General features: G+C 53.0%; 1 protein-coding gene across 4 annotated transcripts; it reads right to left on the reverse strand.

Moving 5' to 3' along the window:
- Nucleotides 1-324: 324 nt before the first annotated feature.
- On the reverse strand, nucleotides 325-26210 carry ULK3 (unc-51 like kinase 3). Of its 4 annotated transcripts, none has more exons than XM_074965999.1 (16): nucleotides 25961-26210; nucleotides 23966-24106; nucleotides 23097-23217; nucleotides 22512-22616; nucleotides 21681-21824; nucleotides 20702-20784; nucleotides 18121-18276; nucleotides 17793-17898; nucleotides 17164-17204; nucleotides 16425-16527; nucleotides 16054-16118; nucleotides 12956-13034; nucleotides 12793-12830; nucleotides 11563-11610; nucleotides 11282-11336; nucleotides 325-3527 (listed from the first exon to the last, which is right to left on the reverse strand). In XM_074965999.1, the coding sequence occupies exons 1-16, from the start codon at nucleotides 26060-26062 to the stop codon at nucleotides 3511-3513; spliced, it is 1404 nt and encodes a 467-aa protein (XP_074822100.1). In that variant the 5' UTR covers nucleotides 26063-26210; the 3' UTR covers nucleotides 325-3510. The 4 variants fall into 4 exon arrangements, with proteins under 4 accessions (XP_074822100.1, XP_074822101.1, XP_074822099.1 ...); XM_074966000.1 differs by having other exon boundaries at nucleotides 327-3527; nucleotides 12793-12833; nucleotides 23966-24195; nucleotides 25961-26117; XM_074965998.1 differs by having other exon boundaries at nucleotides 328-3527; nucleotides 12793-12833.
- Nucleotides 26211-27257: the final 1047 nt, after the last annotated feature.

Below are 27257 nucleotides of genomic sequence, written 5' to 3' on the forward strand. Positions count from 1 at the left end.
GGAGGACTTGTGGCACCTTAGAGACGAACCAATTTATTTGAGCATAAGCTTTCGTGAGCTACAGCTCACTTCATCGGATGCATTCAGTGAGCTGTAGCTCACGAAAGCTTATGCTAAAATAAATTGGTTAGTCTCTAAGGTGCCACAAGTCCTCCTTTTCTTTTTGCGGATACAGACTAACATGGCTGCTACTCTGAAACCTGTCATTATGCAAGGCACAGAATAATTGCAGGTGCCCAAGCCTGGCTTTTGTTTAAGGGCTTCCCCCAGTAAAGTCATTGTTGGTGGCTGACAGCAAATGTGGGCGGGTGGGTTTGCTATTCCCTCGGGCTGGGTCACTATTGGGAACAGGGGCTGCAAGGTTCATTAATCAGACCCTGTGTGAACAGAAACGCTCATCCCCTACAAAGTGCAATATCTGGTCTGTGTCCAGCTGAATAAATGATGGTTCTGTGTCTGAGCTAGGCCCTGAAGAAAGGAACTAGGGACTAGAGTGTTTGGAAAATTATTTAATAAAGCCACCAATCAATTACATTTTCTTTAAACGCAGCAGACTTTGAGAAAAGCTCCGAGCGGTGCTGGGCCCGTTCCCAGAGCGCTGCCTCCTGCCAAGCTACTACTGCCATTTACCGTTCCCTCCCGTACGTTTCAAACCAACAGTGGCCAGAGCCAGAGGAGCTGCCCGTGGCTCTGAGGAGCTCACTTGTCAACCCAGCCTTCTACAAGCAGGACAGAAAGAAAAATCATAACCAAAAATAAGAGATGAGGTAAGGGTCAGTTCAGTTCCAACTAATGCTGGGGGTTTCAGGGTTAAGTGATGTCTATAAGTAAAGACTGTCACAGGGAGGAAAGGATCAGTCAGGAGTGTGGCTCAAAGCAGCTCCAAACAGCAAGACCCAATAAATCCAGTGCTAGGGGGAATTGGCAGTTAGCAATTCAGCACCCAGGGATAGGGGCATAGGAATAAGGCCAAATCCTCATCCCAATCAGAATTTTGTCATGACCTCCAGTGGGATGAGTTTGGCCCAGGGGCCTGCAGCGTTTCAGTGGAGTGCAGGAGCGGGGGAAAGTTGTCAGCATATAGAACATTATATGTGATTTTATTATGTCCTGCAAAGTCGGTGGGGGGGGGTAGGAGAAATGGAGCATATATACCTATGAAAAGTCAGGGCGGAAGGGCAAATCAAGGTCTGGGAGGGGTAACTGCCCCCTTTGCCCCATAGCAAATGACTCCCCTTGTCTGGGATAGTCCAGGATCTACACAAATAAAGGGCAGGAAAATTAGTCAGGATAAATTCAAGCTGGCATATTTGGCTTCAGACAATACAGTACACAGATGTAGGACCAATGCTCTTAGGGTTGGCATGAACTGTTCTGGTCCCCTAGCTTGCTTAATCTCTCCCCAGCCATTTCAGGACAGTGTTGCTACAGACTGAGAGAATGCTTGTTAGGGACATGGTATTATAAAAAGAGACTGGGGAGGACACACGATGCACACAGTGAAATTCTGCTCCAAAACGGAGCGACTAGACTGATTGAGATCTCTGATGTAGGAGCAGGGAGCTGACTGATCCATTGACGAAGGCACATCTGCAGTACTCGAGTCAGCACTAGAGCTGGGCAAATCGATTTTTTTGGTTCACTGGCAAGTCTGGAAGGTCAACAACAAAAATGATTTTGGGGCAAACGAAATTTTGTTTTGACAAAATCAAAACATCATGTTTTGATTTTGACCACGTTATAATAAAATTCAGAGACAGATTGGAACTCAAAGCAGTTTCAAGCCCATTCCCCCCCCCCCTTTTTTTTTTTTAAAATAGACCAAAACAATTCAGCAGAATCACCATGAATTCGTGAAACAATTCAGTGTTGCCAAATCTGCATTTTTAGCTGGAAAAAATAAAAGTTTCTTCACCTAGCTCTAGCCACGACCGACCTGGAGTGCTGCACATGTGAGTGCTCGGTAGGGTATGGCACATCAGCCTCCACTCAGAGCGCCATGGCTCACCTAAGCATCCAGCTCATGGATCTGTCCCCAGCCCTCAGGAGCAAACTGCAGTTTTAGCTGTTGTTTGGCCTTCCCATACCAGTGAGTGTTTTCTAAGCGGCTGGCTGGATTTCCAATCCCGTCAGTCTTAAAAACAAGCTACTACTGACGGGTCTGTTTAACAGTCAGCTTAGGGTTCAATTTAAAAAAATAGAGCCCTGAATAACTAAAATACAATTGGTAAAAGTTCCACCAAATAGATTCCAGTCACTGGGAGATGCTCTGGTGTGGCTTTTACCGGGATTAAAGGTGCACAGTAGATAATACTAAGACTATGGGCCTGATCCATTGATTTGGATCAGGCCCTTCTAAGTGCTTTTCTTCCATAGATCCCGAGGGTCCTGATCCTGCAAGGTGCTGAGTGTTCTCAGCTCTCGCTGATTTCAGGAAAGATACCAGGACTCTCACAAGAGGTGCTCAGCCCTGTGGGGCCAGCTCCTTCCTTTCTCTTCCCTCAGGTTGTGGACAGGGAGCCAAGTGCTGGCTGTACATCACCGGCCAATCAGGAGACAGGATTTTGTTAAAAAGGTGTCCTAGACGAGGATTTGTGAGGAGAAAGGAACATGTATGGCCCAAAGGAAAGATGAGCACACGGTGCAGGGGATGATGGAGAGTTTATGGGGGGCGGGGGGGAACGGAATCTGCAGGAGTTAAAATGAAGAAAACAATATTTATCCCGCTTTTTAAACAGTGAAGGAGATGCGAGGGTGGAATAGGCCGTCTGCTGCAGTCATGGAGCCCCTGATTGGAGGGATCGAAGCGTGCAACTGGGGATTAGGCAGAAATACATTCATACCATCCTGCAGCCAGGGGGATGGGACTTAGACCCTTTCCTCAGATCCCCCTCAGACCCTTCCCAGCCCCTCTATCCACGACTCTGTTGCGGAGAGGCAGTGAGTGTGGAAGGAGCAGCCGCAGGGAGCAAATCCTTAAGGAAGGTACCGCTAAAGCCCCCTGCCCTCTGTTATCACGTCCCTCACGGGGTCCCTAAAGGCCAGTAGTCTACAGCAACACCACACAAATGCCCTGTTTGTATGATCAACCCTTTAAGCTCTAAATCTTGTCATTATCCCCTAGCTACCCAGGCAGGGGTCAGTAATGGAGCTAAGGTTGTTCCTTGACATTAAATACTAAAAGGTCTTCTTTAATTCTCTCTTTGCTTAACATAGGACAAACCCATTTTTACAATGATTTGTACATATATACTGCGTATATACATACGTAAAATCACCAGACAGTGCGTATAAGTGAAACCCTCTAGATAAACTCATGTTCTGGAAGTAGTGTGACAGCGTGTATAGAAACCAGCCAAGTGTCTGTTAATACACGTACGCAAACCGCGATGCACGCACATGATTCCTGGGTGGGAAGTCAGATGAGGAGGCTGATGGCGAGGAGGTGGGATGGTATCTGTTGCCTTGGGTGCTGTACTGATCCCCCGGGGGTCCATGCTCACCTGGGTGTCACTGCAGAGTACAGGCTGTGACACAGGAAACAAAGGGGGGGGGAAAATGGAAGATTATTTACTTAGCTTGTGAACTCTTCAGTGCAGGCACTGGGGTGTCACACTGGGGCCATGATCTGCTACCATGGAACAACAAAATAATAAATTACATGGTTGAGACATCAGACTGAACATTTGTTCATTCCTGGCCTGCGGGACTCCAGGACAATTATTGATCATGCTTATTATGGTACTGCCTACAGACCAACCAAGATCGGGGCCCCATTGTGCTAGACATTGTACAGACAGTACTCCTCTGAATTACAGAACTCAAAACTTTCTACAGGTTGTATGGATCTGGATTTTTAGCAAGGCACCAGAAAACACAGGCAAGCAAGGTTTTAAAACCAATATAACCACACAACGTCAGGGCCTTTCTATATTATTTCCCAGCCTTGCTGATCATGGAAAGTTCTGTCTGCAATCAGAAGCCGTTGCCTTTAAAACTTAACCTCCAGCCCAGCTCCTTCAGGAAGAACGATTCTCAGAGCTACTCTTAAGCCAAGCTGTGCTCCCTGCTAATGTGGGGAAGGGAGCAGGAACCAGGATGCGGGAAACTGGACAGAGTGACATGCTGCATCCTTCTCCTCCTTTTCATTCTGTAGGGATAGGGGTTCACAGTCAGGAAGGCAGTGGGAGATAAGGGCCAGGGAAAGCCATCCCCACCACAAGGTTTAACAGCATCCAAGCGCAAGCCACGCTGGTGCTGAGTCTGACCTGAAAGGGCCCACTGATTAAGGGCCTTTGGAACGAATGAACTTTGGTGTTTTTTCATCCAGCATTGAACGGTGCAGGCTGCTAAACCGACAGGAAGAGCGACTGTTCTGCAAGGCCATCAGGAGCTCAAAGGTTATTGCTTGTGCAACACAATTCACCGCTTTCCATAAAGATGCAGCTAATTTCCATCCCGGCCCCGTTCACCTCATTTCAGAATCCTAAGGGCCTGGTCATGCTCTGGCTTCAGCAGGTGTTGGATCAGACCCCAGATTTTCTAGGGCAGAAGGGAGAGCATGGCCAGGGTCACAGCTGCCCTCAGTGACATGCTCACAGCCTGGCCAATAGCCACCTTAACTTCTGCTGCATGCCTGCAACTCCACTCTGGGCCCCAGGGGGATTTGTGAGCAAAGGAAGCTGCAGCCCCATAGCAAGCAGATCTCTGCAGAGATAGCTGGCTTGTTGCTCTCTGACAGCCCAGCTTCTGCCATTTGCTCTCCCTGCCGCCCGAGGAAATCTGTGTCTGATCCAACAACACCTGCTGAAGCCAGAGCAAAGACTCATGTGCTTAAATGGCCACTGGATCAGGGCCTTAGGATCTTGAAATGGGGCAGGATGTAAATGCAGTGAGTTGGGTTTGGATTGCCACGCCCCCTCAAGGGGAACAATCCCAGGAAACTCGGGAAGATCGACCCACAAGAGCTGGTTTAAATCCAAATCCTATGGGGCTTTTCCACTGATCTCACTGGGCTTTAGATCAGGTCAACAGCGCTGTTCCTTTTTTTTTTTTTAAAAGGACATCAACTTTAAAAAACATCACTTCCGTTGGAAATCGGTTTACTTGCAATTGTAAGTAACATTTTGGAACGACATCTACAGTATAATGAGGCTTGGTGGAATTCGATTTTATTTTTTGATAATTTTGACATATGTTTACTTTAAAGGATTTTTAAAGATTTTTATCTATTTTAAAATGTTCTCGCACAAAATTACAGGTTTTCAGCTTTTTTTTTTTTTTTTTTTTAAACTTTTATCAATTTAAATTGTCCAAGTTTTGGGAAATGGCAGGGGGGAGTGGGGAGAGACAGTAATTACTGAAGGACAGGAAATGTTGAGATTCAAAAAGTTAACAATTTAGGACTGTGAAAACATCACATTCAAATATACAAAGTAAATATCCTGGAGTCAAACTAACAGTTGCTCAAAGCAGCATTTTTTATTTACTTTGCCTATCTGTACATTTTGATTATTATAGATGGAAATATTTTTTGGTTTGTGTGTGTGTGTGTACGGTAAAATCGATGCATTTCAACATTTACCAATAAAATCGAACCCTTCCAAGACTACTTCTTATAAGAGAAATATCATTCTGTTTTTGTCTTCGCTTTGCATATTGTGAATAGTCAATTTCACTTTTTACCCTGTTTCATCAGACAGATTCCTCTGTTTATGTGGGTCTCACACAGCAAAGGAAGGGGAAAAACCAACAACTTAAATTGGGCTGTGTGATTACTAACCAATCACAAAATCTGGCCGTGGGAACTAGGGGCAGGACCTGAAACCACTAAGTCACTTTAAAAAAAAAAAACAGACAAGATTTCAAGCCAACAGTGCTCCTGTAGGAAGTGAATTTTTAAGGGTGGTGAAAGGAAACAGAACACCAGCCCTGAAGTCCTCTGTTTATCTACAGAACAGGTACATCACATATGGTGCAAGCTTCCAACATCCTGTTCAAAGGGATTCCTGTAGGAGCGACTGGATCATTCAGGTTTCTTAAACCATTTGATTCTTATTAAGGCTGCCAATGAGGCAGCTGGAGCCAACAGCGAAGGTAGGCTCCTGTCATACGGAGACCTATCTGTTAAGAACAGGACTGGAACCAGTTTACTTCAGGATATGTAACCAGCTACCCATCAGGCGGAAAATGCTTTTGGTCACTTCACCACTGGGCTGAAAGTCAAGTGATATTGAGCTTTCGTGATCAAGGGGACAGGGAAAGACTTCATATCTTCTTACCAACCCTGGGGCTCCCTGGTTCTCTGCTTTTAACCCTCCACACTGCATGTAAGATATGCAGATCCATCCATACTGAGGAGACCGGGCAGTAGAAGATACTCCTATAATACAGCATCATTTTACCAGATGCCGAGCGGCACCGTCCTGAATTTGCTAAGCAGATGCACCCAGGGAGCAGAGAGCTCTTGTGCACGGATTACCCCAGACAGAAAGGTGGACGGTCACTTGGAGTCACTATGCCTGACACACAGGACTATCCCCACAGCTGTTGCAAGAGGAGCTTGGTTTATGGCACCATGCCCACTGCAGAGCACTAATGCCGGAATCCCATGGCTACCCCATTCTACGCCGCTCAAGAGCTTATTACAGGGAAGATGTAGGATTAAAATAATCATCATCATCATAAAATGCCGCCTCCAGGAAGCATTTTTATGTCAAATGTGAGGAGCTGAGCCCTTCATTTCCTAGCCATCCTAACCTTATAATGTCTAAATCAAATCCCCACTCCCCATCTGCTCCCGTATGAGGAGAGCTGGCGGTACAGGGGCCTGCAGCCGAAAAGCTACTTTGCTCGCAAGCTCCATTAGCCCCTGACCTCCTTCCTCCATCAGCATGTGAGTAAGGAGAGATGGAAGGAGAAAGAGACAGAAGGGGGGGGGGGGGGAAGCACTTTCCTCCATTCAGTGTTATGTTCTAGGTGCTGATCAATGGCCTGGTCACATGGTGATTGAGAGCCGGGGGTCCAGGGCAGGGCGGGGGGGGCACAGAAAGGCTACAACCCCATTTGGAAGCCCAGCCTCCCATTTTGCAGGTGCAAATAATTGTGGGTGCAAACACATGGGAGCCACAAACACTGTCACTTGAGCATCTCCAAAGTCACCAGTGGTTTTGGGTGCCAGACTCAATGCACTTGAAAGGGATCAGATTTTCCGAGGAGAACTGCTTAGCACTTTAAAAGGGTCTCAAGTCTGACACCCACCAAAATATCACTAGGCCCTCTGAAAATCCTGGCCTTCACTCATGTCTTCAGATCGTAACAGACATCTAAGAGACCTCTACTGAGAGTCAAGCCCCTGTTCAGGTGGGCAAGGTGCCACTTTCCTCACTGCACGTACTGCAGGGACAACAGCTGGGTCCTGTCATTTATATAGCGCCTTTCCATGGCCAAGGAGCCCAGAGTACTTCACAGACCATATATGTACAAATTACCATTAAATGCAGCCACCTCTGGGGTGGATGGCAGCAACCAACTAGCACTAGCACATTGCACAGAAGCTGGGAGGGGACATTTTGGCGAGACAACGTCATTTGTTGTAAACAGGAGGCCAAGAATTCATCCTGTGTCATTAAAATATACAGAGACTCAGGCTGGCAGGCACAGAGAGGGCCCGGAAAATGGACAAAAAGCAAGTAGCATGAGAGAGAGTCACAGCACATTAGGGCTTGCACTTCCTTCTTCCTCCTACAGGGGTCAGGCTGGGAAAATAAAGGGTGGCACCCTCCCAAGCGCTGCCCACCGGTCACGGAAAGAAGACGCCACTCGCAGCAGACTGTGCAGGTCTTCCCTCTCTCTCGGCTGCTTTGATCAGGGGTGTAATAGTTAACAACATGGACGCATAAGCCAACATTAGGTTTCAGAGTCAACATGCCCACAGAATCGAATGGGAGCAATTCACACTTCTCAGAGCTATTGTTTCAGGCTGCCTGAAGACTCGGGCATACACCGCTACACCCGTTTACACATTGTAAACCTTCACCATGTGAACGTTTACACCCATAAGGAGTAGAGACTATTTTTCAGATCATGAAGCCACCGAGAGCTGGCCGAGCAATGGGAGTCCAGGGAGCGTGGATCCCTGTTTCGATGTAAGAGCGAGCAGGGCCACAGACTGTAGCAGGGGGAAGCAGCCCAGGAGCTCAGGCCTCGGCAGAGAGCTGAGGAGAGAAGTGACTCGTCCCCCAGCTGCGATCTTAGACCTGGGGTGGGGGAGAGGGGGAGTATTTAAAATATTTCAGTTCACTGCTATCAAAAATATAAATAATTTTAAGAGTGCGGACAAGTATCTGCACAGAGCCTGGCTCCCAGCATGCCACCCTGGGAGCATGAGGCGAGAGCCAACTAAACATTAAAGGGTTAAATCCTCTTGACACCCAGCCAGGCTTCCTGGACTATTCCTGGGGCTGGAGCAGAGCTCTCCCTCTGCCGTGCCAAGCTGTCACGCATGTCACACGCCCACAGCCCCCCTCTTCCCCGCAGCCTGGGGTGCAGCAGGGGAGAAAAGAGCTCGGGGCCGGGGGGGGGGGCATTCGCCAGGTTTGCTGGTCACATGACTGTGCAGAGCGGGGAGGAGAATCTGTGGGAAGGGGATACGGGTAAACCGGGGGAGAGCGAGTCCAACGGCAGCAGAGAGAGGACGTCCCCTCTTGGCTCTCTATGCTGCATCCCGGCAGGGAGAACAAAGCTCTCATTTTCCAGCTCAGTGGATCACACAGATTTGCTGGACTCCCAAGTGCTGAAAAATCTGGACGACGGGTCAGATCAACCAGTGCAGAGGTACTTGTAGGGACAGCACCCTGCTCCCCCCATCCCAGTCCCAACACGTCACCTGGGCAGGGAGAGGCACTGAGCCATCCATGCCCCTTAGCTTCTGCCCTGGCCCTGTTGGATCTGGTCCATGCCCAGTGGCCAGTGCGGGAAGGGGCCCTTCCTTATAGCACATTCTCTGGAGCATTATGCTTTCCAACTGGCCCTTCCCATGGAGGCACAGAACCGAGCGCCTCATGTCTATTTCAGTTCTAAGGGCTGCCTCTGGGGGCCCCTCTGAACACCTGCCCGCCCCCCTCCGCCCATCCCCTCTGCTGACAGGACAAAGGGAGAGGGCATCCCCCTGTGATCTGTCAAGCGTAGGAGAGGGACGCAGGACAGACAGACCCCTGCCCCTCCTTATGGCTCCAGATCTGTTCAAGAAGAAATAAAAGGATCCCCACAGCAGCCTCCTGCCCCCACGGGAAGCTACCAGCCTCTGGGACGGAGAAATGGTCCCACCCGGCAGCTTATTCCAATTAACCAGCCAAGCACAAAGAGGATGGGGATTAGCAGCTACCTGTGGATTCCCCCAAGCTGCAGAGAGAAGGCACAAAGGCCTGCTTCTACCCCAATCAAACGGGGAGGGGACGATCGCACCCCCTTTCCCATCAAACCCTTCCAAGTTCAGAGGGGGACAAGCACCAAGACCTTCCCTAAGCCCCATCCCCATGCATAGGGATACTTGCCCTACCCCACTGAACAGAGGGGAGAGCCACAGCCCCTTCCCCACCTACGATCCCAGGCAGCCAAGAGCGGGGGAGACACCTAGGCTTCAACCTCTTCTCCATTCCTGGCTCTGGGTATTGCCACTTCTCCTGATTCCAACGTAAGGATCCCAGGATGGGATTTTGAAAAGTGACACGGCGGGTCAGGAGCCTGGAGGGGTGGGGCTGGCCAGGCACCTGCTCTTAAATCCGGCCATTCTTCACCGCCTGGGGTGGTTGTAAGCCGCAAAAAGGAGGCGTGGCATTTTAGAGCCAAGTACAGACAACTGGTCTCTTCTCCACAGGGCGTACAGTCTAGATTAGATGTAACAGCCCGGAAGGAGACGGCGGAAGGGGCACAGAAACCGTCAGGGGACGTGCCGACTGCTACGTGTGCATCTCGCATGCCAGGCGAGGTAGATAAAGGGAGAGGAATGGCTTAAGCAGCATTAAGACATTTGGATTTTTGTCCGTGACGTAGGAACTGGGAGAATCGGGCGAGGGGCTGAGAGGGGTGGGCAGCGCTGAAGCTGTGTCTGGAGGCTGCAAAGAGCCCAGGCCGGATCCAGGCTATTCCTGGCCTAGGGGGTGGTGCGAGAGGATGCGTGGAGCCACTAAGGGGCGAAGGAGATCTAAGCCGAGGAGCTGGCCAGGCAGCACGTGGGAGTAGGGGGCGGTGTGATCAGACAGGCAACGGGCAGGATGAACACACATGGGGATAGGACCCAGAGCAGGGACTACTGGAGTGGCTGATGCAGGGCTGAACGGGGGAGCAGAGGCATATCTGGAAGTTGTCAGCAAGGAGTTGGCAATTGGTGGTGTGAGAGCGGATGGGGTCGCCCAGGGACGGAGCATGGCAGGAGCAGGAGGGGACCAAGGATGGAGCCTGACAGGACACTGATGGACAGCAGGACATGGGGCCACAGAGAGAGACACTGAAGGAGCATCTGGACAGGGCCACAGAACCGGCCAGGAGCAGGTCACTGGCTGTCTCAGTGAGAGCTGGGCCAGTCGGGGCAGAAGCCAGACTACAGAGGATGCAGGAGAGAGCTGGGAGGGGGGCAGGAGCAGGCAGCAGGTTCGAGGAGGGGACGAGGAGGAGGAGAGCGGGTAGTAGCTGGAGAGGCAGGAGGGGTTGTGGGAGGACTTTAAGGAACCATTCAGAAGTAGAAGGGAGACAGGAGAGAGGTGAAGATGGCGGGTGGGTGTGGGTCTGTAGTCGGAGCAAGCGCAGCCAAGGCCCCAGGTGGGAGCTGGCGAGACAGCCAGAAGGCGGCAGTGGGTTGCGGGGAGCCAAAATCAAATTCTGAGCAGAGGGGTCAGGAGCCTTGGGGGGTAGAGGGGCTTAGCCAGGGAGATGGCAACGGAGGACAGTCACATGGACCCTGCACATTCTCCACAGAGGCTCCATGGGGTGGGAGGCAGAACGGAGGGACGGGACGGGAGGGGAGGGGAGACCCCACGGGCAGGGTTAGCGGGGCAGACAGAGCAGCAAGAAGCTGGCAGACTGAAGGAGAGACAGCCAGGCGGAGAAGGGAGGGCAACTGGCGTGGAGCTGAGAGCTGCATAGGGACTGGTGCAGCGGGGTTGGGGGGGGGGGGCGGGGGAACAGTGCTAATGGGAGGCAGAGGGGAACTGGCGGTGGGGCCTGGCAGTAGGGAACAGCGAGGGGGACAGGCCAGTGCTGTGTAAGGCACAATCACACTCACAGCTCCGGACAGACTCCGACAGCATCTCCTTGCCCATGAATTGCGCATCCCTCATCTGGAACACAGAGGGGGGTTCTCGTCACACGTTGCATCCAGGGGCTAGTTGCTGTCTAGTCCCCAGACACCCCTACATACCGCCCCCACCTTCCCACACCTGGCAAGTGCCCCCAACGTCCCCTCATCCCATCCAGGCCGTTCTCTTACGTTCCCAAGTATCCATTTACACCCCAGCCCCCACCCCACGCATGAATCCTCCCCCACAACCCCCAGCCCTGCTGTACCTTGATCTGCTCTTTCAGGTACTCAGCCCGGCCCATCAGAGTCTGAATCTGCGGGCGAGACACAAACAATCACTCGTCCCGCTCCCTGACCAGGAGTCACAGCTGAGCGTGAGCCGGCAGCTAAATGATGCTGGCTCAGGCGGTTGGGAAAGGCTGGCTTGGCAGCTTAGTGGCAGGGAGCCTGGTTTGGTTCCCTGGGAGACGGCAACATGGTTAGCCTCAGGAGAGAGCTGGGACCAACCTTCCTCAGCCAGGAGGATCACCTGGGGAGGAATTGGGGGGGGGGGGGGGGGGAAAAGAGGACAGCTGGGATCCAGGAGACTCTACCAGTAGCTGCAAGGACCACCATGGGAGTGCAGCTGGGAGGTGAAGCGTCAGCGTTAAGGAGGCTGATTTGGATTCATCGAGCTTGTTTAGTGCAAGGGAGGCAGTGCTGTCTAGTGGTTAGGGCACAAGCCTGGCCCCTGGGGGCCTGGGTTCTGTTCCCAGCTCAGCTACAGACTACATAAGTGATTTCCTCCTGCCTCAGTTTCCCCATTCGTAAAATGGGATGGAACGTGCTCTACAACAGGTGCTAAGTACTGTTATAATCCACTCTAGACCAGTGCTTTTTATTTGAAAAACAACAACAAAAAATTGTCCTGCGACCCACCATATCCCACAGTCCTTTGCAACTGCCAAGGTTTGTGGGCTTTGGGTGCCAGGCGGAAACCAGGGAAGGTGACGGAGGGCTGCTGCTGGGCTGTGGGGCTGTTCCTCCTCCTCTCCACCACTCCAAGAAGCGGAGGCAAGATGGGGCCTATGCGGCAGCTCTAGAACTGCATAGCAGGTAGGAGAGGCAGCAACCCCATGTGAGTTCTTCCTTCCATCTCCTGCCCAGGTTCCTGCTAGATCTTCCTGAGCCAAGGATAATGCTGCTTTTTCACCTATCGGGATGTGATTCACTAAGCTCCCCCGCAAACCCACCCCTGATCTAGCCCGTCCCCAGGGGGGTCAGAGCAGGATTGTCGCTGACCCAGAACTTGGCCTGGAGTAATGAAACTTCTGCCACTCCCCTTGGCAGAGATCTCGTCACTGGCAAAGGGCTCTCAGTATCGGCCGTGGGTCATCCCATCAGCCCTAGCAGGAAGGAATGGAGGCAAACGCTAAAACCAAGGGAGCCTGTAACCGAAATCCCCATTGGACTGCTCCTCCGGGAGAGCAGGTGAAGGGGACAACCCCATTTCATACCTCCGAGTGAAGCAGCTCCCGTCTCCTGCCCACAGGTTCTGCTGGAGAGAGAGCAGGCAGCGTTAGCCTCCAGCGCTGCACAGAATAGCAGGATGCACGGTCTCTGTTGCTAAGCTAGATTCCAGCCGCGCCAGCTGGAATCCCACTGCAGGCTGTAACTCACCAGCTAACATAAGCAGCAGCTCCCCCAGACTCTGCTGGTAGAGATCCAGTGTGTCAGAGTCCTCCTTGCCCTCTTCCTCCTGGAACAGAGACCCCAGGAGGTTACAGACAAGCTCCCAGACACTGCATAACATCCGTGAGGAGAGGCAGGAGAGAAAGCGCATACACTGACCGTACCAAGCTCTTATCTAGCACTATTCAGCAGTAGACCTAAAAGCACTTTACAAAGGGAGGGCTGGATCATTATTTCCATTTCACAGATGGGGAAACTGAGGCACAGGGCGGTGCCGTAGCTTGCCCAAGGTCACCCAGCACATCTCCTGAGTCCTGAAGGGAGAAATCCTCAAATAGACAGAGATATGAGCACAGGCCATTCGCTTCTGTGAGCATGTGTAAAGGATGTTGCCTGTAATATTTCATGGCTATTATGAGTCTGTCTGTCTGTCTGTTTTATGATTACAAAGGGTTAATTCAGGCATTAGTTTGCCCACTAGGCAGGAAAGCAGACAGACACGTCTAATAGCCCTCCATTCCCTGACACTTAAAGGGACAATGCAGTTATCAGTCCCTTTGAAGTTTGCCTCTGACCATGCTGAATTCAACAGTCCCTGGACTGGTAAGGGAGGGGGAAATCCAGATGGGAAACTGAAACAAAGAACTTTGGAGCGGATAAAAACTGAGCCCGTGGGGCACCGGGGGGAGACACAGAGTTATGAGGAAGCAGATTGAACCCCAGTCTGCGAAATGGGGGTGTCTAGAGAAGCTAGGCTCCAGCGGTTCCACCCCAGCCCTGGTGTGGGCAAGAAGCCTGACGCCAGAGCTGGGTGCACTCAGCCAGAATGAGAGGGATCAAAGGTGCAGCTAGCCCTGAACCATGACACTACGTAACACAGTGGCCAGGTGCCCGCAGGTCTCAGCAGGGTTCAGACCTGGGATCTTCAGCATCAAACGCCCACCTCTCTGCTAGTTAAGCTAAAGGAAAACTTCTGTAACTGTGAGTAAGGACGAGGCTGCCGCAGATGCTTGGGCAGCCACTAGAGGGAGACATTGCTTTCACACACACTGTTCTACTGTACAGTAACTCCTCACTTAACCTTGTCCCAGTTAACGTTGTTTCATTGTTATGTTGATCAATTAGGGAACATGCTTGTTTAAAGTTGCGCAATGCTCCCTTATAATGTTGTTTGGTAGCCGCCTGCTTTGTCCACTGCTTGCCGGAAGAGCAGCCTGCTGGAGCTAGTGGTGGGGGCTTGGAACCAAGGTGGACCGGCAGCCCCCCCATCAGCTCCCCTAAGTTCCCTGTGCAGCAGCTGCCCAGTAGGCTACCAATTGCCGGCAGTTCAGCTGTCCCTCCTTGTGCTGCTCCTGCCCTCTGCTGCTCCTGCCCTCTGCCTTGGAGCTGCTCCCGGGAGCCTCCTGCTTGCTGTGTGGGGGTGGGAGGGGTGCTAATGTCAGGATGTCCCCCTCCCCGCTCCCACTCCTGTACCATTTCCACAGAGCGGGGGGGACATGACAGTACTCAGGATGGAGGGAACTTGCTGGCAGCAGCAGCTGCCTCAACTTGCTGATCTACTTAAAAAGGCAGCGTACTTAGAGTGGAGTCAGCATACTTAAAGTGGCAATGTGTGTGTGTCTCTGCGTCTCTCTCACACACACACACACACGGTGTGTGTCTCTCTCTGCCATGCTGTGTCTCCTCCCTCCATTCGTGCTGCTCTGTAGAGTGTGAGGCTACATTTACAACAATGTGTTAACCCTTGAGGGCTCAGCTGAGTGCTAGTTCATCATTTAGCAGTAAGGCATTCCCTGGGAAATATCCCACCCTCTGACTCCACCACCTCAACCAAGCTTCACAATCATCATTGCTGTGTACAGTATTAAATTGTTTAAAACTTATACGGTGTGTATATATATATATATATATAGTGTGTGTGTATTATATAAAAATAAAATATAGTCTTTTGTCTGGCAAAAATAATTCCCCCCCCCCCCCATTTACATTAATTCTTATGGGGAAATTGGATTCGCTTCACATCATTTCGCTTAAAGTCACATTTTTCAGGAACATAAGCGCAACGTTAGGTGAGGAGTTACTGTATTACTACATCTCCCATCCAATGGGAGCTCTGGGGTAGAATAATTAACTCGGTGGTCTCAGCTTTCATTCTCTCTCCAGTCCAGCAAAATAAGACACAAATCAGTCTGTGCTGCAAGGTTACGTTCAGACAGGCTCAGATGGCTGCCCCCTGGCGTGCATCTGCCATGGAAGCAGAGGGACAATCCTGGCCTCTGCACTTCTGTTTCTGCCCCCTCCCAAATTTAGCTGGGTTGATATTTTGCAACGGGCTCTCTGAGGTCAGCGCAGAAGTGTTGCTGCGTTAAGGGTGGAGCGTAAGGTCTGTTGAGTGGCAACTGATTCCCCCACCTGCCATATAACCAACCAGCAATTCTGGGGGAGGGACAAGTGGATGCCTTTTAAAGCATAGCTTACACTAAGTGTGATGTGAAAGAATAGCTACAGCAAGACAATGGGCTTAAAGAGGGTCTGCAGGCAAGCCAGCAGTTTGTGGCTGGCAAAGCTGATCAGGTTTCCCAAGCCATGGAATACATGGAAGGGAGGTTGCCTTTTGGCTGGACATTGCTGCGAATCCTACAAGAGGAAGCTATGTAGTGGGTGATGTCACAGGAAGGGAATTTTCCCTATTGGCTGGAGGACTGGGCATTAGAACTCTGGGGTTCTTTTCCCGACTCTGCCACTTATTCACTAGGTTACTTTGGGAGATTTCTTTCCCCACCCTGAACCTTAGTTTCTCCATCTGTAAAACGGGGATAGCGATAGGGTTGCTTTGTAAAGTGCTGCATAAATTATTATTATTATTATTACTCAAACACCTATGGCCCTCACTGATTTGGGATCCCAGTGCCCACTAATTCCTTCCAAGCAGTGATCTTGCCCAGGATGGTTCCTAGCTTTGCCCCTATCCATGTAGGGGTCTTCACTCTGTCTCTAGCCTCCTCCGCTGCCAGCATATCAGGTGGCTAAGGAGGGACAGCAATGAGCCAAAGCAACAATCCCTGTCCCTTAACCCCGGGACTCACCTTAGCCATGGCTGCAGACGCCACCTCCAGCGCAGCACACAGGCGGGGTTTGTCCCTGGACATCTCTGTAACGAGATGGTCCAAGGAAGGGTGAGGCCTCGGAGCAGCCCAGGCAGAGGGAATACCCCGCTCGGGGAGGGAAACTAGGATTCACTACTGCGAGGGGGAACGGAGCAGCCCTCTCTACCTGCTACCAGCACCCCTGCAAGCCCCGCCCTCCCAAGTGGAGTCAGCATTCTCTCCCCCTTTTAAGCCCCACCCCCTGCACTCTGGTCACATGGTACAGCCTCGATGGGATTTGCCGCACAGACAAGCTGTCGTGGGCCCATCCCTGGGGGTGGAAGGGAGGTTTTGCCCGTCCAGGGCGTCACCTTTGAGGATGTTCCTGGCGGGGTTGCCCTGCTGCAGGAGGGTCTTGTTGTTGGACGTCACCAGCGTCTTTAGTTCCTCCGCTCGCGAGATGTACTGACCCACCTGAGGAAAGCAAAAGCAGTGGCAAGCCTTAGAGGTGCCCTAGCATGTTATCCCCCCAGGCTGGCTCCAAGGGCACAGCACCCATAGCTGGCTCGCACAGGAGGGGTGTGTGGAGGAGAATGGAGGCAGCAAGAGACCCCCATACCCAGGATCCCACATGAGGCGCCAGATGTACCCACAGATAGTGCAGGACCCACTGTTCTGTTGGCCAACCCTCCCTTCTCACCCTCCCACAACTCCCAACCCAGCCCACCCTCCCCGGATGCTCCCTCTCACCTTCATGCCAGTTCCCAACCTTCTCCAGCCTGAGCTCCCATCTACCTACCTCCCCTGCCAGCCTCACCCATCCAATCTGGAAAGATCTATGTAGCTAAGGAAATAATACAGCCCTCAACACTGCAGTATCTGAGCATCTCACAGTCTTTGGTGTATTTAATCTCACACCCACCTGGGAGGTAGGGCAGCGCTGTTATCCCCACAGTGCAGCGGGGGAAACTGAGGCAAAGAGAGGCTAAGTGACTTGCCCAAGGTCACACAGAGTCTGGCTGAACAGGGACTTGAACCCTGGTCTCTCAAGTCTCCGGTTAGCACCCTAACCGCTGGACCAACCTTGCTCTAGCATGGTCGGTCACTGACCTTTGACCTGATCGCTTCTTTCCTGCGAGCATCAGTTTCATCTGCGGAAGATAAGATGGAGGATGAGTTCACACTGACAACTCCAACTCCCAGCCCAGGGTATCAGAGTCTCCTCTAGGTCTAATGACCCTCAGAACATGAACCCCCCCACCTCACCCCACCCCATGCAGAACACTTGGGGGTCAGGGAACCCAGCCAACACCTTGGCCTTTTCTGGCCCGCACGGAGCTCCTTTACTTAAGGTGGTTTCCAGGCCTGCGGTGAATGGGGTGTGTGTGTGAGAGACCCACACACTAATTAGCCCCATCTGCTTCCAGCTTCCTCCCAACCCCCAAATAAGAGTTTCAGCAATCCTCAAATCCCCACTCTTCCCCTGAGAGACCATTCCCAGACTGGTGGGCCGGTCCCAGCCAGAGCAGAGCGGGGCGATGATAAAGGCCCTTGAGGAGAAGGGATTCAGGTGGGGGATCACTTTACAGTGTAGCTACTTGAACTGGTGACATCATGCAACAGGCGAGCCCTTGTCGCCAGTGACTGCTGTGGGCAGCGTCCCCGCAGGGCCTGGTACCATTCCCACCAGCCACGAGGAACAAGAGGCAGATGCGGGAGAAACAGGGTTAGTCACTCACAGTGCAGGGCAGGGACAAAAAACTCCAGGGCCTTGCAGTAGAGAGAGAGGGCGGCTGAGGGGTCTCCCTGCTGATCCTTCTTTACAGCTTCCACTACCAGCGCGGTCTGGCACAGAGAAGAGGGCAGGGGAGGGGGTTAGAGAGGCGGGCAAGGCTAGGATCTGTACTGCACCAGCAGAGCGATCAGGCTCAGATCTGGTATACACCAGGCCTACTGCACTGTGACCTCCTCTCCCAGCGGTGCCCCGGGTCAGTGCCTGGCAAATCCAATGGGAGCTCCCCTCAGAGCCGTGCCCCCGAGTGATCTCTCGGCGTCAGTCAGACTCACCGCTTTGCACAGGCTCTCTGCGCTGGGCATGTGCTCCATGTCCACGAAGGGATGGGTGAAGAACTCCTCGAAAGAGATGCGCTGCAGCGGGTCCCTCTCCAGGAGGCGCTGCAGGAGATCCCGGCACCCCTGGGAAAGCCGGGGCCGGCAGGGCAGCTGGGGGACAGAGAGATAAAACAGGCAGCTGCACACGGCGACTTTGAATGGCTGAGGCCTGGCCAGCTTGAAGGAGCCAGGGTCACCCCTGCAGATATGACTGCCCTTGTACGGGGGCCCAATGGGGACAGGAGGCCCCCTAGGAGATCTCCCAGCCACTCCTCCCCTGATCACTTCTCACACCTGGACATGGCTCTCCAAGGTTACCAGTGTCTCTATCATCAGAGGCAGGGCATAGAACGGGGCATGACAACCTTGCAGTGGTGCCCGATGCAGACACTGGATCCCCAAAGCCCAGGCCTACAGATGGCCCTCCCCTTGCTCTGGGCAGGGCCTCTGCAGCCATCAACAATTGAAGCAGTGATAAAGTGCGCTCCTTCCCCGCAACCCCGGGGCTCAGCAGGCTGTCAGCCCCTGCCAGCCTGGGGCCAAGCACAGGAGCTCTATAGCCTTTTGGGCTACACCCCATCTCTGGGCTTTTAGTCACACAGGTGTGATGCTGCTTAACCTCAAGTTTGCCTGGTTCCAGGGGAATCCACGCAGAATTCACCTGCTGTGGGGCCAGCCTGCCCCCCCTGCCAGGCCTCGCTCACCCACCACCTCCTGTCTGAGGCATGTTCTCGCCTTCCACTGATTACAGGCCTGCCAGCGGATGGCAGAGGCACAACAGGTGGGGCAGGCGGTCTAGCAGCGAAATCATCATCATCCCCTCATTAAAGAGGGGCTCTCAGGTAGCGCTGCCACTGGCCGTGAAGACAGCTCTGGAGTGGAACACAGCTGGAGTCTGCACTGCAGTGATGCGATTCCTGCCTAGAAGGCCAGCCAAGCGCTTCGTGATCCCTTCGGAGGACGGGGGCTGTAGGAAGGTGAGACGATATCGTCTCCATGCGGACGTGGCTGCTTACCATGACCACAACCATATCCAGTGTTGGTGGGATCCATTTACCTCCCCCGTGGGACTCTGCTCTGCCTGTAACAGATCTGTTGTCTCTGAGAAAGCCCTTCGGTTCCCCTCCAGCAGAGCCAGTCATGTCTTTTTACCCATCAGGGTCACAGGCTGAGGCTGGGAGTTAGTCTGGTTTTTAAACAGATGATCACTTTGAGCAGCAATGACAGGGAAGGCAGGGCTGGGGCATGCAGCTTGCTCCAACTCCAAGACAGAGGTGAACACAGCACGGTCTGACTGAGACAACAGGCCTTCTCTCTGAAAGGGACACTCAGCTTTGCCATCTTTCACAGTATTTGGTGTTTTCGTAAAGCCCCAGCACCTGAAGCTGGACGATTATGTAAGAATCTCAGCTTTCATTTGATTAAAAAAAAAAAAATCCAGCTCTTTGATAGTGGGGGAAAAAAGCTTGAAAACCCAATCCCTTCAAGTCACCAAAGCCATGGGAGAAACAAAAAGAACACAGCATTTATTTTTGTTAAAAATCTCTTAATCTTCAAGCCAATCTCACAATTTCTCAGGGTCTTGACTGGTGATTTCTGAACCTCGGGGGCTGGTGAAACTGGACGTTGTCAAGCCAAAAAATTGCAGTTTGTTCCAATTGCCTTATCTGGGTTACACCCAAGATTATTCAGAGGATTTTGACGCTTCTCACTTGCCCTAGTGCTGCCTTCGACCTTTCCCTCTGCTCAGCCAATGCAAGGAGACAAGTCCCTTCCACTTTTGTTTGGAGTCTGTTTCATTTTTGTTCCTAGTCAGTTTCACTTTCGGGCACCATGCAGCTGGCCTTGCAGATTCCCCAGGGGAATGACTGCTGGTTTTTAAAATCCTCTTCCCCCTTGAATGATTTTTTTTTTTTTAAACTTAATAGAAATATTTCTACGGCTCTTAGGTTTGGTAGAAAGTTTTCGGATGTGGGGGGGTAACACAAAATATACACTTTGGACCAAATTTGAATCAACAATGTCCCTTTCCAGCCACTGCCCTCCCTGGATCAATTATTTCTGTGATTTTCCCATGTGTCTGGGACTTTCCTCATCTTCCTCTCCACCCAGTGTCTATTATTTCCCCCTTCCAGGGGGAACAACAGACACTGGACTTATGTGACTTGTTTGCTCTTCTCCTTCACCTGCCCCCTCCTTCCACCCTGAAGTCCTCTCTCTCAGGAAGTTCTAGTCTCAGGACTGGAATGCAGGCCCAGGTCTCTAGAGCCACACAGCGCTCCATTGAGCAGCAAGCTATGGAGCAAATCCAGATCAGCACAGATTGCCTACGCCCCTGGGTGGACACACACTCCTGCTGCCCGCGCAGGCTCCTCGGTGAAAGCAGAGTTGCCTTCGCCTGCCCTGATTGAGTCAGATACATTAGAATAGTCACTGCTGCAGTGTGCTGGATAAGAGTGCTTCCTGTTTGCCAGTTCTACCTATAAAAGTTCGGACATCACCCGCCCCCGAGACACCCTGGCTGGCCCAAGGTTACCTCGATCACCCGGTTGCTGCGGATTTTCTCCTCCAGCTCGGCAAATGATTTGGAGAAAAAAGGCGGCCTCCCAAACAGCGCCTCTGGGAAGGTGGATAGAAACACTGGGGGTTAGTCCTTTCAGTACAGAATGAGGGGAGCGGCTGCTGCCTTATTCAGAGAGACAGAACAAACGCAGCTCAGACTTGGGGAGAGGGGGAAATCACTGTAAGTTCTGAAGATCCCAAAGGCTGTTTCTGATGGTAAAAATTGCAGGAGATCTCACAATGACCTCGGGATTAAGGGCGGTTTTATGGCTCAGGCACTGGACTGGGTCTCAAGAGACCCAGTTTAGTTCCTGGTTCCACCTCAGACTCCCTCCTGTGTGACGTGGGCAAGTTATTTAGGCCTAGATCTTCAAAGGTATTTAGGTTCTTAATTTCTAGAGCCCTGCATGGATACAAAATATGTATCCACATCCAATCCGAGCTCCACAAACATGGTACGTGGATATAAAGCAGAGATCTGCAGATTTGCAGGGCTCTACTAACTCCCATTGAAATCAATGAAAACCTTTGAGGATCTGGGCCTTTGTCTCTTTGCATCTCAGTTCTCCATCTGTAGTACGAAAGTAATAGCACTTCCCTATCTCCTAGGGGCAAAATTCATCAGTGTTTGTGCGACAAACACACAGCACAGGAAAAACTACACAGAGAGTGGGAAGACCCCAGATGAAGTACTAGACATCTGTTTCAGTGAGATTTTCAACTCTGACCCAAGAGATCCAGACTTTGGGGAGATTATCCAGACTGAAACTTCAGATCTCCTGGGGTTTGCCCAGCACTCGGTACCAGGTACATAATGGCAACACTAGTAGATCCATGGCTCCAGCAGTCCTGCTGTAACATACAGGCAGCTAGAAGGCAAAGACTGAAGAATCTCACTTATGCAAACAGAGACTGACCCCTTCACCCACCAGCCCAGAGGCAGGGAGACCCACCATAAAGAATGACCCCCACGGACCACAGGTCCACGCGGGCATCATACTGCCGGTGGCACACCATCTCGGGGGCCATGTAGAGCGGGGATCCCCTGAGCATATGCTTCTCGTCCCACGGAGACATGTACTGCGCAAAGCCAAAATCTGCGGAGAGCAGAAAGAATAGAGAAGGGTACGGCCAAGGAGACGCAACAGGCCACGTTAGAACAAGCTCACTAGGGGCAGGATGGATGGCTCAGGGGACTGGTAATGGGATATGGAGCCTTTTGCCCAGTTCAAATCCAGCCCACATCCAGAGTGGCTCAAAGTTATTACCACCCAATGGCCTGGGTGGAACGAGCTGGCAGGTCTGAGTCCAGCTATGCAGGACAGTAACCACCGGGCGCCTTGCTGGCAAAGAATCCAAGGGCCGAATGGAAGCCAGAGACTGAACTCCCCTCAGCACGTGGGCGGGGGACGACACGTGAGGAAGCCAGCACGCTGTCACCCGTGCTCAGTGGAGAGTGGACGCAGAACCCGAAAAGGGGTTTTCGCTTTATTAGAGTGGGAAGCTGAGGGCTAGGCCCATTCCCCATGGGGATCCAGAGACCTCCCTTCCCCTTAAATCCACCCACACCCACCCTCCAAGCTCCCCGTTATAGCCATCAGCTAAAAGGGCGCCAGGCTACAAAGCTTGTCAAGGCCACTCATCAGCTGGAGGAGTGACCCGAGGCATCTCCCTTTTCCCCGCTCCTGCCTGCAATTCCAGGGAGCGAGGCCTGAGACTGTGACACAAACCCAGCCGCCCCTCCGCAGACTCCTGTCCCACCCAGCCCCTGCCCACACGCTGACCTGCCAGCTTGAGATGAGGATTTTCCACGGAGCTGAGGAGAATGTTCTGAGGCTTCAAGTCCAGGTGGGAGATATTCCTGTCGTGAAGGAACTTCAGGGCACACGCTGGTAGGACCAACAGATCCAGTGTGAGATAGGAGGGACAGCAGAACATCATCTCCACCCCACACTGCGGCCCTCCCCCCACCTCCAAGATTCCACTTGCTTCAACGACTCCACCCGACCAGTCACTCCCGTTCCTTCCTACCCTGCTTTCCCTCCCCACCCTGATCCAAATGCCCCCTGCTTCCCCATTGCATTAGGGACCCCAGGGCATTTGTCACAAGAGCAGAGCTGCTGCACCTGGGAAGCGGTGAAAGTATCATGCAATTACCCCCCAAGGACGAGGGAGCATTGGTCTGCTAAACCCAGGATTGTGAGTTCAATCCTTGAGGGGGCCGTTTGGGACCTGGGGCAAAAATTGGGGGTTGGTCCTGCTTTGAGCAGGAGGTTGGACTAGATGACCTCCTGAGGTCCCTTCCAACACTGATAGTCTATGATCTGCAGCCAAGGGCTGGTGGAAGGGGAGGGATGGAGTCCCCTCACCCAGCTGCTGCAGAAAGAGCCGTGCCACCTTCTCTGGGAGTATCTTCCGCGTCCGGATGAAATGGGACAGATCCCCCCCAGCGCAGAACTCCATGATGAGGTAAATGTTGTCACTGTCCCACTGCAAGACACACACAGAGTCCATCACACTGACGGGTGCTGGGTTATCTTGTATCCAAATGTGACACAACAGGGATGGGGAGCGGGGAAAGCCAACCCGTAACTCCAAGGTGGGAGTACCAGGCATTAGCCTGGCTGACTCCTGCTTCTCCAGGGCTGCAGGCAGGGGGCCTGGCTTCGTCCACACTTTCACCCCTGGGAAGCCAGTGGGGTTGCACTGGGCTTGTGTATGTGGCCCAACCACAAGCATTGCCCAGGTGCCTCCCGCCAACCAGTCCATGGAATTGGCAGGGCTGTTGGCTCAGGAGGCCCCTTGCTCCAACTCTTCAGTCCCGAGGCACTGACTTCCCCAGTTCCTGGGGGGTGCTAGACCCCCACTCCACCCCAGGCCCCACCCCCACTCCACCCCTTCCCCCAAGCTCCCACCCTGCTTCTTCCTGCCCCCACTCTGCCCCTTCCTGCCCCACCCCATTCCATCCCCTCCCCCTGCCCTCGCTCCTCTCCCTGGAAGGGAGGGGAAAGAGCTGATCCGCGGGGCTGCCGGTGGGTGCTGAGCACCCACTGTTTTTTTTCTCAGCCCCAGAGCACCTGCAGAGTCGGCGCCCATGCTTCAGTCACACATCCCCTCATTAAGCCCCCAAGCTAGCCCTCCGAGTCCTCAAGAAGCTGGAGAGACCCACTAGCCAGCCCGCAGCAACCCCCGCATCTTCTACGAAGCCCCAGTCAGCGCTGGCACTGCTGCTCTTCACCTGGAAGTCCTTCAGCTCCACGATGTGTGGGTGGCGGATGGTCTTCAGGATCTCGATCTCTGTCAGCAAGTTCTCCACCGATGCCCGGTTCAGGCTCTTCTTGTTCACGCACTTGATGGCCACCACTTCCCGGGCGTTCTTCTGGAAAGGGAATGGAAACCATGCAGGCTTCCTGCATGACCTTGGGCAGGTCATTGACGGTCTGTCTACACCACATTGTAAACCCGGATCTGTAGGACACGGCATAAGCACCAACTTCTTGTGGCGCCGGTGGGTGCTCAACCCACCTCTGCCCCCAGCCCCGGCCCTGACTCCACCCCTGCCCCACTGCCTCCTGCCCTTGCCCCACCCCCATTCCCTAAAGTCCCCACCCCAACTCTGCCCCTATTGGGCTCCTTCCCCAAATCCTCACCCCGGCCCCGCCTCCTCCCCTGAGCGCGCCATGTTCCCACTCCTCCCTCCCTCCCTCCCGAAGCTTGTTTCGCGGCAGCAAGCGCTGGGAGCTAGGGGGAGAAGCGGGAACACAGCGTGCTCAGGGGAGGAGGCGGCAGAGGTTAGGTGAGGTGGGGGGACAGGGAGCGGAGCTTGGCTGCCGGTGGGTGCTGAGCACCCACTAATTTTTCCCCGTGGGTGCTCCAGCCCCGGAGCACTTACGGAGTCAGCGCCTATGGGACACGGGCTTGTGGACGCATTGTTTTCAAGCCCACGCTTGAGTGTCCACACTGCACTGTAAACCTGCATTTACAATTGCTGGACCCGGGTCTCACAGCAGTGCTACCACATCCGCCATGCTGCACTACGCAGCCCTTCTGACTCAGGTCTGCGGCTTGAGCTGTGCCCACACTGCAAAATGACAGGGCATGGACCCAAGTCACAATGGGACTTGGGCTCTGACACCCCCCGCCCCCTCCAGCAGAGTGTTGGACCCGGATCTGGAGTGCTTGCTGACTCGAGTCAGACGGATTTGTGTGTGGAAGGAAGCAGGGCTTGGGCTCAGAGGCAGAGCCTGGGCTTAGCATGCAGTGGACATAACCTTAGCGTCTCTGAGCCTCAATGTCCCCATCTGAACAATAGGGATAACAGCACTGCCCGACCCCACAGGGGTGTGTGAGAATAAATACATTAGCGAGCATGAGGTGCGCAGGTACTGTGGGTGATGGGGCCAGGTAGTACCTAAGCGATTCAATCCCACATCAATCGTCCATACCTCCCAAGTCAATCATACCATATGGCACTGGCATAACCCAGAGGAGCCCCGGCTCAGCCGCCCCTCTGCAATTACGGAAGATGCAGTGCTTGGGGGGGGGGGGGGGTACAGGGGGGATGGAGAAGAGGCAGGAATCAAGGCACTGCCTGGTTTAGAAATACAGCCTCCAAGAATGGGGCATGATGGGGCTCTTGACCAGGAACCCTCATGGGGGAGGAGAGCCCCTGACCCCACGGAAACGACAGTAGGGCGCAGCACAATGGAAACACCTCCCCATAGGGTAATAAAAGAGCGAATCACGCCCGGCAGGCATTCCTTTAAGGGGAACCATTATCCACAACACTCTGTCCCTCTATAGCCCCTTCCCCAGAAGCTCTCACAGGCAAGAAGGATACGACACGCAGCCTCCCCGGGAGCAGATCGCCATCCGCTTTTCACAAATGGGGAAGCTGAGGCACGGGGCGAGGGCTTGCCCACAGTCACCCAGAAGAGTCAGGGACTGAAGGAGCAGCCCTGCTCTCCCTGCCAGGCTGAAAGTGCTCCAGCTCCGTGCCAGGGAATGGGTTTGTACCGGCAGACCAGCTGGCAGGGCCTGGGGAGAGAGGTCTGCTCAGAGCCGGGCCCCCAGGGCAGAGCCAGAGCGGCTCCCTTGGGAGACACGGCCTCTGAGCAGGGGCTGTTTAAAGCAAGCTCCCACTCGTGCTCTTCCTCTCTCCACCCCCAAGACCCCCCCCCTTTGCCCATCTCCCAGCCCATCCCCCTCTGGCTGTGCCCAGCAGCCCCATTACCTTCCTGTAGGCTTTGTAAACAGTAGCGTAGGTGCCACTGCCCAGCCTCTCGGTCAGGATGAACTCATCCAGGCGTGGCGGTGCCCAGCCAGCCCCCGCCATCCCGCCTGCCCCATGCACAGCCCCCGGAGGCAGGGCCCGGGCCCCGGCCCCTCCTGGAGCACAGAGCCCCCCTCCGCACTCGGCTCCCCTCCCAGGGAGGGGCAGGCAGAACCGGGCAGCTCGCTTCCTGCTTCTCTTAAAGGGCCCTGACAGCACAGAACAGAGACGGGCCGCCTGGGAGCCCTCTGCCCTGCTCCCAGCGGCAGCGGCGGTGACTGCAAGGGGACAGGAGAGCCCTTAGCAGCAGCGTCCTGCAGCAGCCTCTGGAGGGGGCCTGAAATCTCACAGCTGGCTGGCAGAGATGACTAGCCCCCTCCCCCGCAGCAGTCACAACCCCTGAATCCGGCATGGGACGGGACAGCTTGCAGGATCAGGACCTAAGGGCCCAGTTTTGCACGTGGGCCCCTTTACTCAGGCGTTGAAGTCAATGGGACAGTTTATGTAATCTGCACCAATGTTTGCGGGGTTGGGGAATAACTGACAAGGGGGCGTGAGTGAAACTGACTAGACAGAGGGCTGGCACATGCACACTGTAAACTGGAAAGGAGGGGAATCTCCACATAATCTCTTGCAATTGCAGTGAATGGAGGTGTTATTTGTAACAGCAGCAAGTAAAATATTCTCATTTTGCCTTGGTTGTGTCCCTTTAAGATTTTAAATGGACTGACATATTCAAAGACCCAAACTTTATATATTTAAATATGTTAGATGCCAGCCTGGTAACCTATCTACATTGTTAATCTTTGAAAAATCCAGTTTTTTAAACCATGCCCCATTTCGATGTATATAGTGTCCTGTAAACACCAACACCCCCCCCCACACACACACACACACAAACCCTGGATCTAAAACGAACAAGTGTCCTTAGACTAGAGTAAGAGGAAATTGTGTCTGCGACAGTGCATTGGGAGCAGACAGAGAAGGGTTGTTAGGAGACAAGGAGGGATTCTGCTGAAATATTTTTGCAATATTAAGTAACCACTGTTTCCCCCACTGTTGCTTTAGAGCTTGCCCACCTGTCATCTCCACCATTAAATACAAAGCACCAGTGCTAGCAACCTGACTAGAAAGTGGTAAGATTAGTCATAACCAACTCATTTAAAAGCCAGGAAGTGTCACCTTATTAGAGGGGGATTAGTGCCAGACCCAAGCCATGGTGCTGCAATGAAACAGGTGGGGTATGAAAGCAATGAGA

The sequence above is a fragment of the Natator depressus genome, chromosome 10, assembly GCF_965152275.1.
Source record: "Natator depressus isolate rNatDep1 chromosome 10, rNatDep2.hap1, whole genome shotgun sequence".
Classification (NCBI taxonomy): domain Eukaryota; kingdom Metazoa; phylum Chordata; order Testudines; family Cheloniidae; genus Natator; species Natator depressus.